The sequence below is a fragment of the Ranitomeya imitator genome, chromosome 8 (genome assembly GCF_032444005.1).
Source record: "Ranitomeya imitator isolate aRanImi1 chromosome 8, aRanImi1.pri, whole genome shotgun sequence".
NCBI lineage: Eukaryota > Metazoa > Chordata > Amphibia > Anura > Dendrobatidae > Ranitomeya > Ranitomeya imitator.
In genome coordinates this window covers 65630515-65646357 of record NC_091289.1, presented here as the reverse complement: position 1 = coordinate 65646357, position 15843 = coordinate 65630515, and the positions used below count along the sequence as shown (strand labels likewise).

The 15843-nt window shown below is 44.6% G+C and overlaps 1 protein-coding gene across 1 annotated transcript in view; it reads right to left on the bottom strand.

Moving 5' to 3' along the window:
* The window catches only part of LOC138647786 (cytochrome P450 2D14-like), a 270386-nt gene that overhangs the window by 80564 nt on the left and 173979 nt on the right, over positions 1-15843 (bottom strand). The window contains exon 4 of the mRNA XM_069737044.1: positions 11639-11796. Coding sequence (XP_069593145.1) covers positions 11639-11796 — 158 coding nt within the window. The remainder of the gene's footprint in view (positions 1-11638; positions 11797-15843) is intronic.

Below are 15843 nucleotides of genomic sequence, written 5' to 3'. Positions count from 1 at the left end.
CTTTGCGGTGTCCTATTCCATTGAGAGGAATTGATGCTACACCTTTGGCCAAGAATAAACCTCAGTACTGGGCCCAGCTGACCATGTGCATGGCTCCTGCACATCAGGAAGTTATTCGCTTTCTGGTGCTACATAACCTGCATGATGTGGTCGTGTTGGGGTTGCCATGGCTACAAACCCATAATCCAGTATTGGATTGGAATTCCATGTCGGTATCCAGCTGGGGTTGTCAGGGGGTACATGGTGATGTTCCATTTTTGTCGATTTCGTCATCCACCCCTTCTGAGGTCCCAGAGTTCTTGTCTGATTATCAGGATGTATTTGAAGAGCCCAAGTCCGATGCCCTACCTCCGCATAGGGATTGTGATTGTGCTATCAATTTGATTCCTGGTAGTAAATTCCCTAAAGGTCGATTATTTAATTTATCCGTGCCCGAACACGCCGCTATGCGCAGTTATGTGAAGGAATCCCTGGAGAAGGGACATATTCGCCCATCATCATCACCACTGGGAGCAGGGTTCTTCTTTGTAGCCAAGAAGGATGGTTCGCTGAGACCGTGTATTGATTACCGCCTTCTTAATAAGATCACTGTTAAATTTCAGTATCCCTTGCCATTGTTATCTGACTTGTTTGCTCGGATTAAGGGGGCTAGTTGGTTCACTAAGATAGATCTTCGTGGTGCGTATAATCTGGTGAGAATCAGGCAAGGAGATGAATGGAAAACTGCATTCAATACGCCCGAGGGTCATTTTGAGTATCTAGTGATGCCGTTCGGACTTGCCAATGCTCCATCTGTGTTTCAGTCTTTTATGCATGACATCTTCCGTGAGTATCTGGATAAATTCCTGATTGTTTACTTGGATGACATTTTGATCTTTTCAGATGATTGGGAGTCTCATGTGAAGCAGGTCAGAATGGTTTTTCAGGTCCTGCGTGCTAATTCTTTGTTTGTGAAGGGATCTAAGTGTCTCTTCGGTGTGCAGAAAGTTTCATTTTTGGGGTTCATCTTTACCCCTTCTACTATCGAGATGGATCCTGTTAAGGTCCAAGCCATCCAGGATTGGATTCAGCCGACATCTCTGAAAAGTCTGCAAAAGTTCCTGGGCTTTGCTAATTTTTATCGTCGCTTCATCTGTAATTTTTCTAGCATTGCCAAACCATTGACCGATTTGACCAAGAAGGGTGCTGATTTGGTTAATTGGTCTTCTGCTGCTGTGGAAGCTTTTCAGGAATTGAAGCGTCGTTTTTGTTCTGCCCCTGTGTTGTGTCAGCCAGATGTCTCTCTTCCGTTCCAGGTCGAGGTTGATGCTTCTGAGATTGGAGCAGGGGCGGTTTTGTCACAGAGAGGTTCTGATTGCTCAGTGATGAAACCATGTGCTTTCTTTTCCAGGAAGTTTTCGCCCGCTGAGCGTAATTATGATGTGGGCAACCGAGAGTTGCTGGCCATGAAGTGGGCATTCGAGGAATGGCGCCATTGGCTTGAAGGAGCTAAGCATCGCGTGGTGGTATTGACTGATCATAAGAACTTGACTTATCTCGAGTCTGCCAAGCGCTTGAATCCTAGACAGGCCCGTTGGTCGTTATTTTTTGCCCGCTTCGACTTTGTGATTTCGTACCTTCCGGGCTCTAAAAATGTGAAGGCGGATGCTCTGTCTAGGAGTTTTGTGCCCGACTCTCCGGGTTTATCTGAGCCAGCGGGTATCCTCAAGGAAGGAGTCATTGTGTCTGCCATCTCCCCTGATTTGCGGCGGGTGCTGCAAAAATTTCAGGCGAATAAACCTGATCGTTGTCCAGCGGAGAAACTGTTCGTCCCTGATAGGTGGACTAATAAACTTATCTCTGAACTTCATTGTTCGGTGTTGGCTGGTCATCCTGGAATCTTTGGTACCAGAGAGTTAGTGGCTAGATCCTTCTGGTGGCCATCTCTGTCACGGGATGTACGTACTTTTGTGCAGTCCTGTGGGATTTGTGCTAGGGCTAAGCCCTGCTGTTCTCGTGCCAGTGGGTTGCTTTTGCCCTTGCCGGTCCCAAAGAGGCCTTGGACACATATTTCGATGGATTTCATTTCTGACCTTCCCGTTTCTCAAAAGATGTCAGTCATTTGGGTGGTCTGTGATCGCTTTTCTAAAATGGTCCATCTGGTGCCCTTGGCTAAATTGCCTTCCTCCTCTGATTTGGTACCTTTGTTCTTTCAGCATGTGGTTCGGTTGCATGGCATTCCTGAGAATATTGTTTCTGACAGAGGTTCCCAGTTTGTTTCAAGGTTTTGGCGAGCCTTTTGTGGTAGGATGGGCATTGACCTATCCTTTTCCTCGGCTTTCCATCCTCAAACTAATGGCCAGACCGAACGAACCAATCAGACCTTGGAAACATATCTGAGATGTTTTGTTTCTGCTGACCAGGATGATTGGGTGTCCTTTTTGCCGTTGGCTGAGTTCGCCCTTAATAATCGGGCCAGCTCGGCTACCTTGGTTTCTCCATTTTTTTGCAATTCTGGGTTCCATCCTCGTTTCTCTTCAGGACAGGTTGAGTCTTCGGACTGTCCTGGTGTGGATTCTGTGGTGGACAGGTTGCAGCAGATCTGGACTCAGGTAGTGGACAATTTGACCTTGTCCCAGGAGAAGGCTCAACTTTTCGCTAATCGCAGACGCCGTGTGGGTCCCCGACTTCGTGTTGGGGATCTGGTTTGGTTATCTTCTCGTCATATTCCTATGAAGGTTTCCTCTCCTAAATTTAAACCTCGTTTTATTGGTCCGTATAGGATTTCTGAGGTTCTCAATCCTGTGTCTTTTCGTTTGACCCTCCCAGACTCCTTTTCCATACATAATGTATTCCATAGGTCGTTGTTGCGGAGATACGTGGCACCTATGGTTCCATCTGTTGAGCCTCCTGCCCCGGTTTTGGTGGAAGGGGAATTGGAGTATATTGTGGAGAAGATTTTGGATTCTCGTGTTTCTAGACGGAAACTCCAGTATCTGGTTAAATGGAAGGGTTATGCTCAGGAAGATAATTCCTGGGTTTTTGCCTCTGATGTTCATGCTCCCGATCTTGTTCGTGCCTTTCATGCGGCTCATCCTGGTCGGTCTGGGGGCTCTGGTGAGGGTTCGGTGACCCCTCCTCAAGGGGGGGGTACTGTTGTGAATTCTGTGGCTGAATTCACTCCTGTGGTCACAAGTGGTACTGCAGCTTCTGAGCTTCTTCCCTCAGGTGTTCTGGTGAGCTCGTTAACTGCTTCGTTACTTAACTCCGCCTGATGCTGCTATCCCTGCTCCTTGTCAATGTTCCAGTGTTGGATCTGAGCTTCTTCTGCTTGTTCCTGTGACCTGCTGCTCTGTATAGCTAAGTGCTTTTTTTGCTATTTTGTTGCTTTTTTTCTGTCCAGCTTGTCTTTGTTTTTGCTGGTAGCTCTGAGAAGCAAAGGGTGTACCGCCGTGCCGTTAGTTCGGCACGGTGGGTCTTTTTTGCCCCCTTTGCGTGGTTTTTTCTTTAGGGTTTTTTGTAGACTGCAAAGTTCGCTTTACTATCCTCGCTCTGTCTAACATTATCGGGCCCCACTTTGCTGAATCTGTTTCATCCCTACGTTTTGTCTTTTCATCTTACTCACAGTCATTATATGTGGGGGGCTGCCTTTTCCTTTGGGGTATTTCTCTGGGGGCAAGTCAGGCCTATTTTTCTATCTTCAGGCTAGCTAGTTTCTTAGGCTGTGCCGAGTTGCATAGGTAGTTGCTAGGCGCAATCCACAGCCGCTATTAGTTGTGTTTAGGATAGGATCAGGTGTGCAGTCTACAGAGTTTCCACGTCTCAGAGCTCGTTCTTTGTTTTTGGGTATTTGTCAGATCACTGTGTGCGCTCTGATTGCTAGGCACACTGTGTCTCTGGATTGCCTTCTTTACACCTTTCATTAGCAGACATAACACAACCCTAACCCTAAATTTAGCGCCAACCCTAACCCTAAATTTAGCCCTAGCCCTAACTTTAGCCCCAACCCTAACCCTAGCCCTAAGGCTACTTTCACACTTGCGTCGTTTGACATCCGTCGCAATCCGTCATTTTGGACAAGAAACGGATCCTGCAAATGTGCCCGCAGGATGCGTTTTTTGCCCATAGACTTGTATTGCCGACGGATCGTGACGGATGGCCACACGTCGCGTCCGTCGTGCACTGGATCAGTTGTGTTTTGGCGGACCGTCGGCACAAAAAAACGTTCAATGTAACTTTTTTTGTACGTCACGACCGCCATTTCTGACCGCGCATGCGTGGCCGTAACTCCGCCCCCTCCTCCCCAGGACATAGATTGGGCAGCGGATGCATTGAAAAACTACATCCGCTGCCCACGTTGTGCACAATTTTCACAACGTGCGTCGGTATGTTGGGCCGACGCATTGCGACGGCCCCGTACCGACGTAAGTGTGAAAGAAGCCTAACCCTAAATTTAGCGCCAACCCTAACCCTAAATTTAGCGCCAACCCTAACCCTAAATTTAGCCCCAACCCTAACCCTAAATTTAGCCCCAACCCTAACCCTAAATTTAGCCCCAACCCTAACCCTAGCCCTAACCATAACCCTAACCCTAGCCCTAACCCTAGCCCTAAACCTAGCCCTAACCCTAGCCCTTGCCCTAACCCTAACCCTAGCCCTAACCCTAACCCTAGCCCTAGCCCTAACCCTAACCCTAACCCTAACCCTAGCCCTAGCCCTAACCCTAACCCTAACCCCAGCCCTAGCCCTAGTCCTAACCCTAACCCTAATTTTAGCCCCAACTGCTTTCTCCTGCCGGCCGGCAGATGGAGACAGATGGCAGGCGCACTGCGCATGCGCCCGCCATTTTCTTTTACCCTGAAGACGCCGGCGGCCAGGAGGAGCAGCAGGAGGACCCAGGGACACCGGTAAGTATGGCAGGGTCCCCGAATCCCCCTATTTCTCTGTCCTCTGATGTGCGATCACATCAGAGGACAGAGAATTACACAATTACACATTACTTGTTTTTTGCGGTCGCCGGTAAACAGTTAATTACCGGCGATCGCAAAACAGGGGTCGGTAAAACCGACCCCGATCATGTTCTTTGGGGTCTCGGCTACCCCCGGCAGCCGAGACCCCAAAGATTCTCCCGATGCCGCCCGGCGGGCGCACTGCGCATGCGCCCGCCATTTTGAAGATGGCGGCGCCCATCGAGAGCCACGAGGAGCACCGGGGGAGACAGGTGAGTATCGGGGGGCGATCGGGGACCCCTTTTCTCTGTCCTCTGATGTGCGATCACATCGGAGGACAGAGAAATTTTTTAAAAAATTGGGGTTTTTTTTGCGATTGCCTGTAAACGGTTAATTACCGGCGATCGCAAATGCGGGGTCGGTAAAACCCCCCCCGAATCATGTTCTCTGGGGTCTCGGCTACCCCCGGCAGCCGAGACCCCGGAGAGAATCGGACTCTGGGGAGCTCTATTTACTTTTTCCACAGCGCCGTTAATTAACGGCGCTGTGGTTTAAGTACCCTTAGCGGCCGCCGTTAAAAGGCGTATCGGCGGTCGTTAAGGGGTTAAATTGGGCAGAGGGATTGAACCTCACCATAGAAAATGTAGTTGAATAATCTACATATTGTATTCGGTTGTCCTTTCTCTTATTTATGTGTATTTTTATGCATTTTTTACATACATTTTCTTATATTTATATTTTTTATTCACATTTTCTTATTTACACAAATTAGTATTATGCTGCTTGTTTTATCCAATTTTTAATCTTATTATCCCATGCTCCCCATTTTAAATTTTGCTTTACAGCCGCAATTAGTTGTAGCATGTGTAATTTTATTGTTAATTTACATCTAATTGTTTGTTAATTACTTTTTTGTTCCCATTTGTCTTTCTGTTTTTAAATACCCCCGCCCCTTCCTAATTGTTATACTACCTGATAAAGACGTGATATGCTGTTGAAACTGATTGTGGATTAAAGGGTTTTATTCTGTACAGCAATGGCCCCCTGCGACTTACATCTGAGCGCTCTGCAGACTTCATTGCAATTTTTTTTTCCTTCACACTCCATCCCTCCCTCGGGGGAACACAGCTGGAGCTGCTACAGATGGACCACATGCAACTCTCCTACCTGCCAACAGGACTATTCCTCAGCGCTCCTCCAGACCGCGCTTCATTTCCTCTCACTATCTTTGGATTGGCAGCTTAGTGTGCTGTGTTCTAATGAGACAGCCCCCAGATTACAGGATGGTTGCTAAGCAGCGCCTGAGGCTACTGAGTAAAGCACAGCACGTATTGCCCATATCAGCTTACTCTCTGGTAACCTGTAAACCAGTTTACATGACAGTGGTCATTTATAAAAGTTCACACTTTCAGTAAGATAGATAGTGTATACTGTATAAATGATATGTTAAATATAACCTTCTGGCTAACACAGTCCATGGCTGCTTTGCACACTCTTGGCATTCTCTTGATGAGCTTCAAGAGGTAGTCACCGGGAATGGTTTTCACTTCACAGGTGTGCCCTGTCAGGTTTAATAAGTGGGATTTCTTGCCTTATAAATGGGTTGGAACCATCAGTTGTGTTGTGCAGAAGTCTGGTGGATACACAGCTGATAATCCTACTAAATAGACTGTTAGAATTTGTATTATGGCAAGAAAAAAGCAGCTAAGTAAAGAAAAACGAGTGGCCATCATTACTTTTGAAATGAAGGTCAGTCAGTCCGAAAAATTGGAAAAACTTTGAAAGTGTCCCCAAGTGCAGTGGCAAAAACCATCAAGTTCTACAAAGAAACTGGCTCACATGAGGACCACCCCAGGAAAGGAAGACCAAGAGTCACCTCTGCTTCTGAGGATAAGTTTATCCGAGCCGCCGACCTCAGAAATCGCAGGTTAACAGCAGCTCAGATTAGAGACCAGGTCAATGCCACACAGATTTCTAGCAGCAGACGCATCTCTGCAAAAACTTTTAGGCTATGTGCACACGTTCAGGATTTCTCGCAGAAAATTCCTGAGAATTCCGGACATTTTCTGCAAGAAATCCGCAAGAAAACCGCATGCGTTTTTGCCGCGGTTTTGCCGTGTTTTTGCCGCGGTTTTGACGCGTTTTTGCCGCGGTTTTTTCCGGACACTTCCCAATGCATTTTGAAGTGGGAAATCCACAAAAAAACAGAAAATTAATGAACATGCTGCGGTTTTTACCGCGATGCGTTTTTTTCGCAGAAAAAAATGCATCATGTGCACAAAACATGCAGAATTCATTCTAAATGATGGGATGCTTATTGTATGCATTTTTTTTGCGGTTTTATCGGGAAAAAAACGCAAAGTGTGCACACAGCCTTAAGAGGAGACTGGACCGCAGAGTGAAGGCAAAAGGGCCAACAAGTGCTAAGCATCATCGCTATCCCCGATGAGGCTCACAATCTAAATTCCCTATCAGCATGTTTTTGAAATGTGGGAGGAAACCAGAGTAACCGCAGGAAACCCACGCAAACATGGGGAGAACATGCAAACTCTTTGCAGATTTTATCCTTGGTGTGATTTGAACCCAGGACCCCAGCTCTGCAAGGCCGCAATGCTATCCACTGAGCCACTGTGCTGCCCTATCAACCAAATGTACCTTCCAAGTTATATCTGTAAGAAAAAAAAACACAAGGAGGGCACCATCCTAAATATATAATATTTAAAGGGATCTACCTACAGTTAGTCTGTAACAATACATGTACTAATCCAAGAACAAGAAGACTAACACAGAAGCAGGGATCACCTTGTAACAAAGTAACAAAATATTTTTATTGCACACCAAAACCTACAACATGGACATATAAAAACAATTAAAAAACATTAACGCCGCTCAGTGTGATTATAATCAGGCAGGTACATCATATAGCTACATAATACCATAATAATGTTGTAGGTTTTGGTGTGCAATAAAAATATTTTGTTACTTTGTTACAAGGTGATCCCTGCTTCTGTGTTAGTCTTCTTGTTCTAGGATTAGTGCATATCTTCCAAGTTATCCCCCAAGTACCCTCACTTGTCTTCCCTTCTTTTGAGGTCCATGCTGTCAGATTCTACATCCTCTCCATGCGAGTGGCGGTGGTGTATCGTCCTGCCGGCCCCTCTCATCAGTTCCTGGATCACTTTGTCACCTGGCTTCCACACTTTCTCTCCTGTGACATCCCAACCCTCATCATAGGTGATTTTAACAACCCCATTGCTTTTCCCCTCTTCCCATCTGCTTCTCACCTTCTATCTCTAACCTCCTCTTTCAGCCTCTTGTAGCATACGAACTCTCCAATGCATGAAGACCGAAACTCCCCCGACTTGGTCTTCTCCCGGCTTTGCTCAGTGGACGATTTCACAAACTCCCCTCTCCCACTCTCTGACCACAACTTTCTTTCATTCTCTATCAAGAACTGTCATCCCGCTCAGGTCACCCGCACTTTCCACACTTATAGAAACATCCAGGCCATTAACACTCATGTCCTGATTCTGCACTGAAGCATTACAATGAAACCCTGCAAAGTGCCCTGGATAAAATTGCACCTCCTATACATAGAACAAGTCGGCACAGATGACGACAACCGTGGCACACGCTGCAAACATATTTCCTGCAGCGGTGCTCCATGTGCGCCAAACGTCTGTGGAGAAAATCAAATCTACCTGAAGATTTCATCCATTATAAGTTCATGCTTAAAACATGTAACTCTACCCTTCACCTCTCCGAACAAACCTACTTCAGCACCTCACTGTCCAATAACCCTAAACGTCTCTTTTACACTTTTCATTCCCTACTCAACCCAAGAGTGCAGGCCCCAACCACGGATCTCCGCGCTGACGATCTGGCCATTTATTTCAAAGAAAAAATTGACCACATCCAACAGGAAATTATCTTCCAATCCACTCATATCATACACTGTCCTCCCTCCCCACTGCATCTAGCTCACTCTCTGACTTTGAACCAGTCACAGAAGAAGAAGTGATCAGGCTCCTTGCATCTTCTCACCTGACCACTTGCACCAGTGACCCCACTCCGTCACATCTCTTCCAGTCCCTTTCCCCTTCTGTCACCTCTCACCTAACAAAAATATTCAACCTCTCTCTTCTGGTATCTTTCCCTCTTCATTTAAGCATGCCATCATGCATCCATTACTTAAAAAACCATCCCTCGACCAAAACTGTGCCGCTAATTATAGACTCTAATGTCTCTAATCTTCCCTTCATCTCCAAACTCCTCGAACGCCTGGTCCACTCACGTCTTATCTGCTATCTCTCAGATTACTCACTTCTCGACCCTCTTTAATCTGGTTTCCGCTCTTTACACTCTACTGAAACCGCCCTCACTAAAGTCTCTAATGATCTACTAACAGCTAAATCTAATGGTCACTACTCCATGCTAATTCTCTTGGATCTCTCCACAGTATTTGATACTGTGGATCATCAGCTCCTCCTCACTATGTTATACCCCATCGGCCTCAAGGACACCGTTCTCTCCTGGTTCTCCTCCTATCTCTCTGACCGCTCTTTCACTGTATTTTTTGCTGGTTCCTCCTCCTCTCACCTTCCCCTTACTGTGGGGGTTCCTCAAGGATCAGTCCTAGGCCCCCTCCTCTTCTCTTTGTATACTGCCCATATTGGACAATCAATCAGTAGATTTGGTTTCCAGTACCATCTCTATGCTGATGACACCCAATTATGCACTTCTTCTCCTGATATCACACCTGCCTTTTCAGAAGACACTGATGATTGTATTACCTCTGTCTCTAACATCATGTCCTCCCTCTATCTGAAACTGAACCTGTCAAAAACTGAACTCCTCGTGTTTTCTCCCTCTACTAACCTACCTTTGCCTGACGTCATCTCCGTGTGTGTGGTTCCACCATTACTCCCCAGCAACATGCCTGCTGCCTTGGGGTCATACTTGATTCAGAGCTTTCATTCACCCCCCACATCCAATCACTGGTTCGCTCTTCTTATCTGCATCTCAAAAACATTTCTACAATTCACCCTTTTTTTACTTTCGACGCTGCAAAAACTCTTAATGTTTCTCTTATTCATTCTCTTCTGGACTATTGTAACTCTCTACTAATTGGCCTACCTCTTTCCAAACTCTCCCCGATCCAATCTGTCCTGAATGCTGCAGCCAGAATCATATTCCACACCAATCGTTATACCGATGCCTCTACCTTGCGCCAGTCATTACACTGATTACCCATCCACTCCAGAATCCAGTATAAACTTATTACCCTCATCCACAAAGCACTCCATGGCTCAGCATCGCCCTACATTTCCTCCCTGGTCTCAGCCTACCACCCTATCCATGCTCTTCGTTCTGCTAATGACCTGAGGTTAACATCCTCAATAATCAGAACCTCCCACTCCCGTCTCCAAGACTTTTCACGTGCCGCGCTAACTCTTTGGAATGCACTACCCAGGTTAATACGATTAATCAGCAATCACCGCAGTTTTAAGCGTGCCCTAAAAATGCATTTGTTCATACTGGCCTACCGCCTCAACGCATTAACCTAACTATCCCTGTGTGGCCCATTCAAAAGACTTAAACCAAAATCCGGTTCCTTGCATCATGTTCTCATTCACTTTATGCATTTAATTAGCCCTCTGTGTCTGTACTGTTACATACTTAGGCTGTTAACTGGTTCATGCAGCTTTACATGAACACCCGATTCGTACACTATGGCTGGTCTGAACGAAAGCAATTGTTATCATCCACCTCTCGTGTCTCCCCTTTTTTCTCATAGATTGTAAGCTTGCGAGCAGGGCCCTCATTCCTCTTGGTATCTATTTTGAACTATGTTTATTGTTATGCTGTAATTTCTATTGTGTGCACAAGTCTCTACTATAACGTAAAGCGCTGCGGAATATGTAGGCACTATATAAATAAAATTATTATTATTATTATTATTATTATTATGTGTGTTCAACATTTCTTTTGTCTCTGAAAGTTAAGTAAGCGGACTATAAATAGCTAGAAAGGAATTTTGACAGAATCCATAATTTCCTATCTTGATTTTCCCAACTTAAATATCTTCTGCCTTAGGTAATGTAAGCCATTCCCACTTTTATTTTTCTTATCTCTGTGCTTGTATTAAAAACTTGTGACTGGGCTTCTGAGATCAGACAAGCCAGTTCACCAAGAAACCCTGCTTTTGTGCCCTTGTCTCTGATCGATCGACTCCCTGATTTGATGAAAACTGTCAAACATGTAAAACCTTTTGAGTTTCTCTCCAAACGGGTTTCCACTACATGGTTTTCAACCTGATACTACAGCTCCAGTTGTGCATACATTTGTGCAATGAAGGAAACCTCCAATATTGCTATCCATTATCCAAACAAATAGTAAAGAACAATAAATGTTTGGGAAAAGTAGCATTCCTAGAAGTTAATATCGAGACTTTAACAAATCTTTTCGCATGACTTACACCAATTTAGCACTCTGCACAAGAAGAAATGTGTATACAAATAGAGTGTCTGGATTGACTTCTTACCTCAGGCCATGAGGTATGATTTTATAAAAGGTCAATATTAACTTTTATGATTGCTAAATCCAATAGGTAGCACTAGATACCCAGTTTTCTTCCTCTCTGAATAGGCTACTTTGGTATTTTCAGAAAGAAGATATTAGTGCATGTAACTTTAAAGCTGTTTAATTACCTGAGCCAAGAGCCCGAATTCAGCCTTCAGGGCTGAATAAAAGAGATGTAAAAGTCGTCGAAGTTTTTCATCATTGTACTCAAACCGATCTCCAAATGTAATGGAACAGATCACATTAATAACAGCATTGTTTATTAAGTAAGTTGGATCAAACCGATCTGTAGAAAACACAATAATGAAAAAAAATTATTATGTGAAATCACATGTACAGGGTCAGAGGTTTTTGCAATAAGGTAACATGGTACTGAGAATTATTTGGGTAAAGAACTGGGAATATTAAGTTTACTGATTTATCCTATAAATTAATTTTTCCAAAAGATAAAAGAAGATGTAAGTCCTGCCAAACCCTTCCGCTCACGTCTCTTCTATCAGCCCCATACTACGTTCATTTGGAGCCCATGAGCGGAGCAAACATTTTGTGTGGTAGACTCTTTTTGGCTTTCTGGCAATTAGAGATGACCAAATCATGTTTTATATTTGTGTTTCAATATAAGAAAATTTTTCATTTCAGAGCAATTTTAGGAATTATGAGACAATGGAGACTGTAGTGCTGTAATGCAGATTCCTATTTAGCCTATTATGAAAAAAAAAATGTATTAGTGAGTAAGATTTGATTATCTCTGTTAGCAAAATATTCTCAGGAACGGAACATATTTTGACAAATCGAGTAGGAAAAATGTATTATGTTATAGATGTGTATCTAAGTAACGTGAAAAAAATGTATGTGCGTGTATTTTTTAGGTTTGTGTATATAAATCTCCTCACAATGCATGGAGGTCTCTACTCAAAGTCTAACACCCAAAGATTGTATACCAGCAGAAAGGAGGGTGGTCGAGGCTTGATTAGCATCCAAGCCACCATCATGGCTGAAATAATGAGTATCCAGGAATACATCAGAAAAATGGCGCAAAAAGATGAGATGCTGAGAGAAAGCCTAAGGCAGCATCAACAGATCTGGAAGGAAGAACAGGAACATGAAGCGTCATGGCAAGACAAGCCGCTGCATGGGATATACCATCAACAGATAATGAAGGTGGCTGACATGGAGAAATCCTACCAATGGCTGGAGAAAGCTGGACTCCGAGACAGCACAGAGGCACTAATCATAGCGGCACAAGAGCAAGCACAAAGTACCAGATCCATAGAAGCAGGAATCTACCACCCAAGACAAGATACAAGGTGCAGACCATGCAAATAAACCTCAGAAACAGTCCAACACATAATGGCAGGATGCAAAATGCAAGCAGGAACAGCGTATACCGAACGCCACAACCAAGTAGCGGTAATTGTATACAGGAACATTTGCATAGCATATGGGCTAAGTCCCCCTAAGTCCAAGTGGGAAGCCCCAGAAAAAATGGTGGAGAATGAAAGGGCTAAAATCCTGTGGGACTTCAAGATACAGATGGATAAGCAGGTGTTAGCTAACCAACCAGACATTGTGATAGTAGATAAGGATCAGAAGACAGCAATGATAATAGATGTGGCAGTGCCAAGTGACAGCAACATCAGAAAGAAGCAATATGAGAAGCTGGAGAAATACCAAGGCCTCAAAGGAGAACTGGAGAAGATGTGGAAGGTGAAGGCAACAGTGATTGCAGTGGTGATAGGAGCACTTGGAGCAGTGACCCCCTAAGTTGGAAGAAAGGCTACAACAGATCCCAGAAGCAACATCTGAGCTCTCTGTCCAGAAAAGTGCAATGCTTGGAACCACTAAGATCATGCGCAGAACCCTCAAACTCCCAGGCCTCTGGAAGAGGACGCAAGAATGAGTAAGGATAACAAAGACCACCCCCATTAGGGGTGAGAAGGAAGGTTTTTTTCTTTATTATATACAGTGCGTTGCGAAATATTTTGGCCCCATTGAACTTTTCAACCTTTTCCCACATATCATGCTTCAAACATAAAGATACCAAATGTAAATTTTGGTGAAGAATCAACAACAAGTGGAACACAATTCTGAAGTTGAACAAAATTTATTGGTTATTTTAAGTTTTTGAGGAAAATCAAAAACTGAAAAGTGGGGCGTGCAATATTATTCGGCCCCTTTACTTTCAGTGCAGCAAACTCACTCCAGAAGTTCATTGTGGATCTCTGAATGATCCAATGTTGTCCTAAATGCCCAATGATGATGAATATAATCCACCTGTGTGTAATCAAGTCTCCGTATAAATGCACCTGCCCTGTGATAGTCTCAGGGTTCTGTTCAGAGAGCATCATGAAGATCAAGGAACCCAACAGGCAGGTCCGTGATACTGTTGTGGAGAAATTTAAAGCCGGATTTGGATACAAAATGATTTCCAAAACTTTAAACATCCCAAGGAGCACTGTGCAAGCGATCATGTTGAAATGGAAGGAGTATCATACCACTGCAAATCTACCAAGACCCGGCCGTGCCTCTAAACTTTCATCTCAAACAAGGAGAAGATTGATGAGAGATGCAGCCAAGAGGCCATGTTCACTCTGGATGAACTGCAGAGATCTACAGCTGAGGTGGGACAGTCTGTCCATAGGACAACAATCAGTCGCACACTGCACAAATCTGGCCTTTATGGAACAGTGGCAAGAAGAAAGCCATTTCTCAAAGATATCCATAAAAAGTGTTGTTTAAAATTTGCAACAAGCCACCTGGAGACACACCAAACACGTGAAAGAAGGTTCTCTGGTGAGATGAAACCAAAATCAAACTTTTTGCCAACAATGCCAAATGACATGTTTGGCGTAAAGGCAACACAGCTCATCACCCTGAACACACCATCCCCACTGTCAAACATGATGGTGGCAGCATCATGGTTTGGACCTGCTTTTCTTCAGCAGGGACAGGGAAGATAGTTACAATTGATGGGAAGATGGATGGAGCCAAATACAGGACCATTCTTGAAGAAAACCTGTTGGAGTCTGCAAAAGACCTGAGACTGGAATGGAGATGGAATGGAATCTACAATGGAATGGTTCACAAATAAATGTATCCAGGTGTTAGAATGGCTAAGTCAAAGTCCCGACCTCAATCCAATCGAGAATCTGTGGAAAGAGCTGAAAACTACTGTTCACAAACGATCTGCATCAAACCTCACTGAGCTCGAGCTGTTTGCCAAGGAAGAATGGGCAAGAATTTCAGTCTCTCGATGTACAAGACTGATAGAGACATACCCCAAGCGACTTGCAGTGTAATCGCAGCAAAAAGTGGCACAACAAAGTATTAAGTTAAAGGGGCCGAATAATATTGCAAGCCCCACTTTTCAGTTTTTGAACTTCCACAAAAATTTAAAATAACCAATACATTTCGTTCAACTTCAGAATTGTGTTCCACTTGTTGTTGATTCTTCACCAAAATTTACATTTGGTATCTTTATGTTTGAAGCATGATATGTGGGAAAAGGTTGAAAAGTTCCAGGGGGCCAAATACTTTGGCAAGGCACTGTATATATATACTAGCTATTGAACCCGTTCTATGCCCGGGTGGCGAGCATTTATATTGGTATATGGTCTCCATCCTGGTATGTGTTGCTTCCATCCTGCGCTGTAATCTTGTCATGTGCTGCTACCATCTTGATCCCCATCCTGTCATTTGCTGCTCCCATCCTGCGCCCCCATCCTGTCATGTGCTGCTGCCATCCTGCTCCCCCGTTCTGTCATGTGCTGCTCCCATCCTGCGCCACCGTTCTGTAATTTGCTGCTCCCATCCATATGCCCCATACGCTGCTCCATAAAGGTTGATGGCCCCATAAGATGATGGATAGTATATGCCCCATATGCTGCACCATTATGGTTGATGGCCCCCATAAGATGCTCCATAGTATATGCCTCATATGCTGCTGCATTAATGTTGATGGCCCCCATAAGATGCTCCATAGTATATGCCTCATATGCTGCTGCATTATGGTTGATGGCCCCCATAAGATACTCCATAGTATATGCCCCATATGCTGCACCATTATGGTTGATGGCCCCCATAAGATGCTCCATAGTATATGCCTCATATGCTGCTGCATTATGGTTGATGGCCCCCATAAGATGCTCCATAGTATATGCCTCATATGCTGCTGCATTATGGTTGATGGCCCCCATAAGATGCTCCATAGTATATGCCTCATATGCTGCACCATTATGGTTGATGGCCCCCATAAAATGCTCCATAGTATATGCCCCGTATGCTGCACCATTATGGTTGATGGCCCCATAAGATGCTCCATAGTATATTCCCC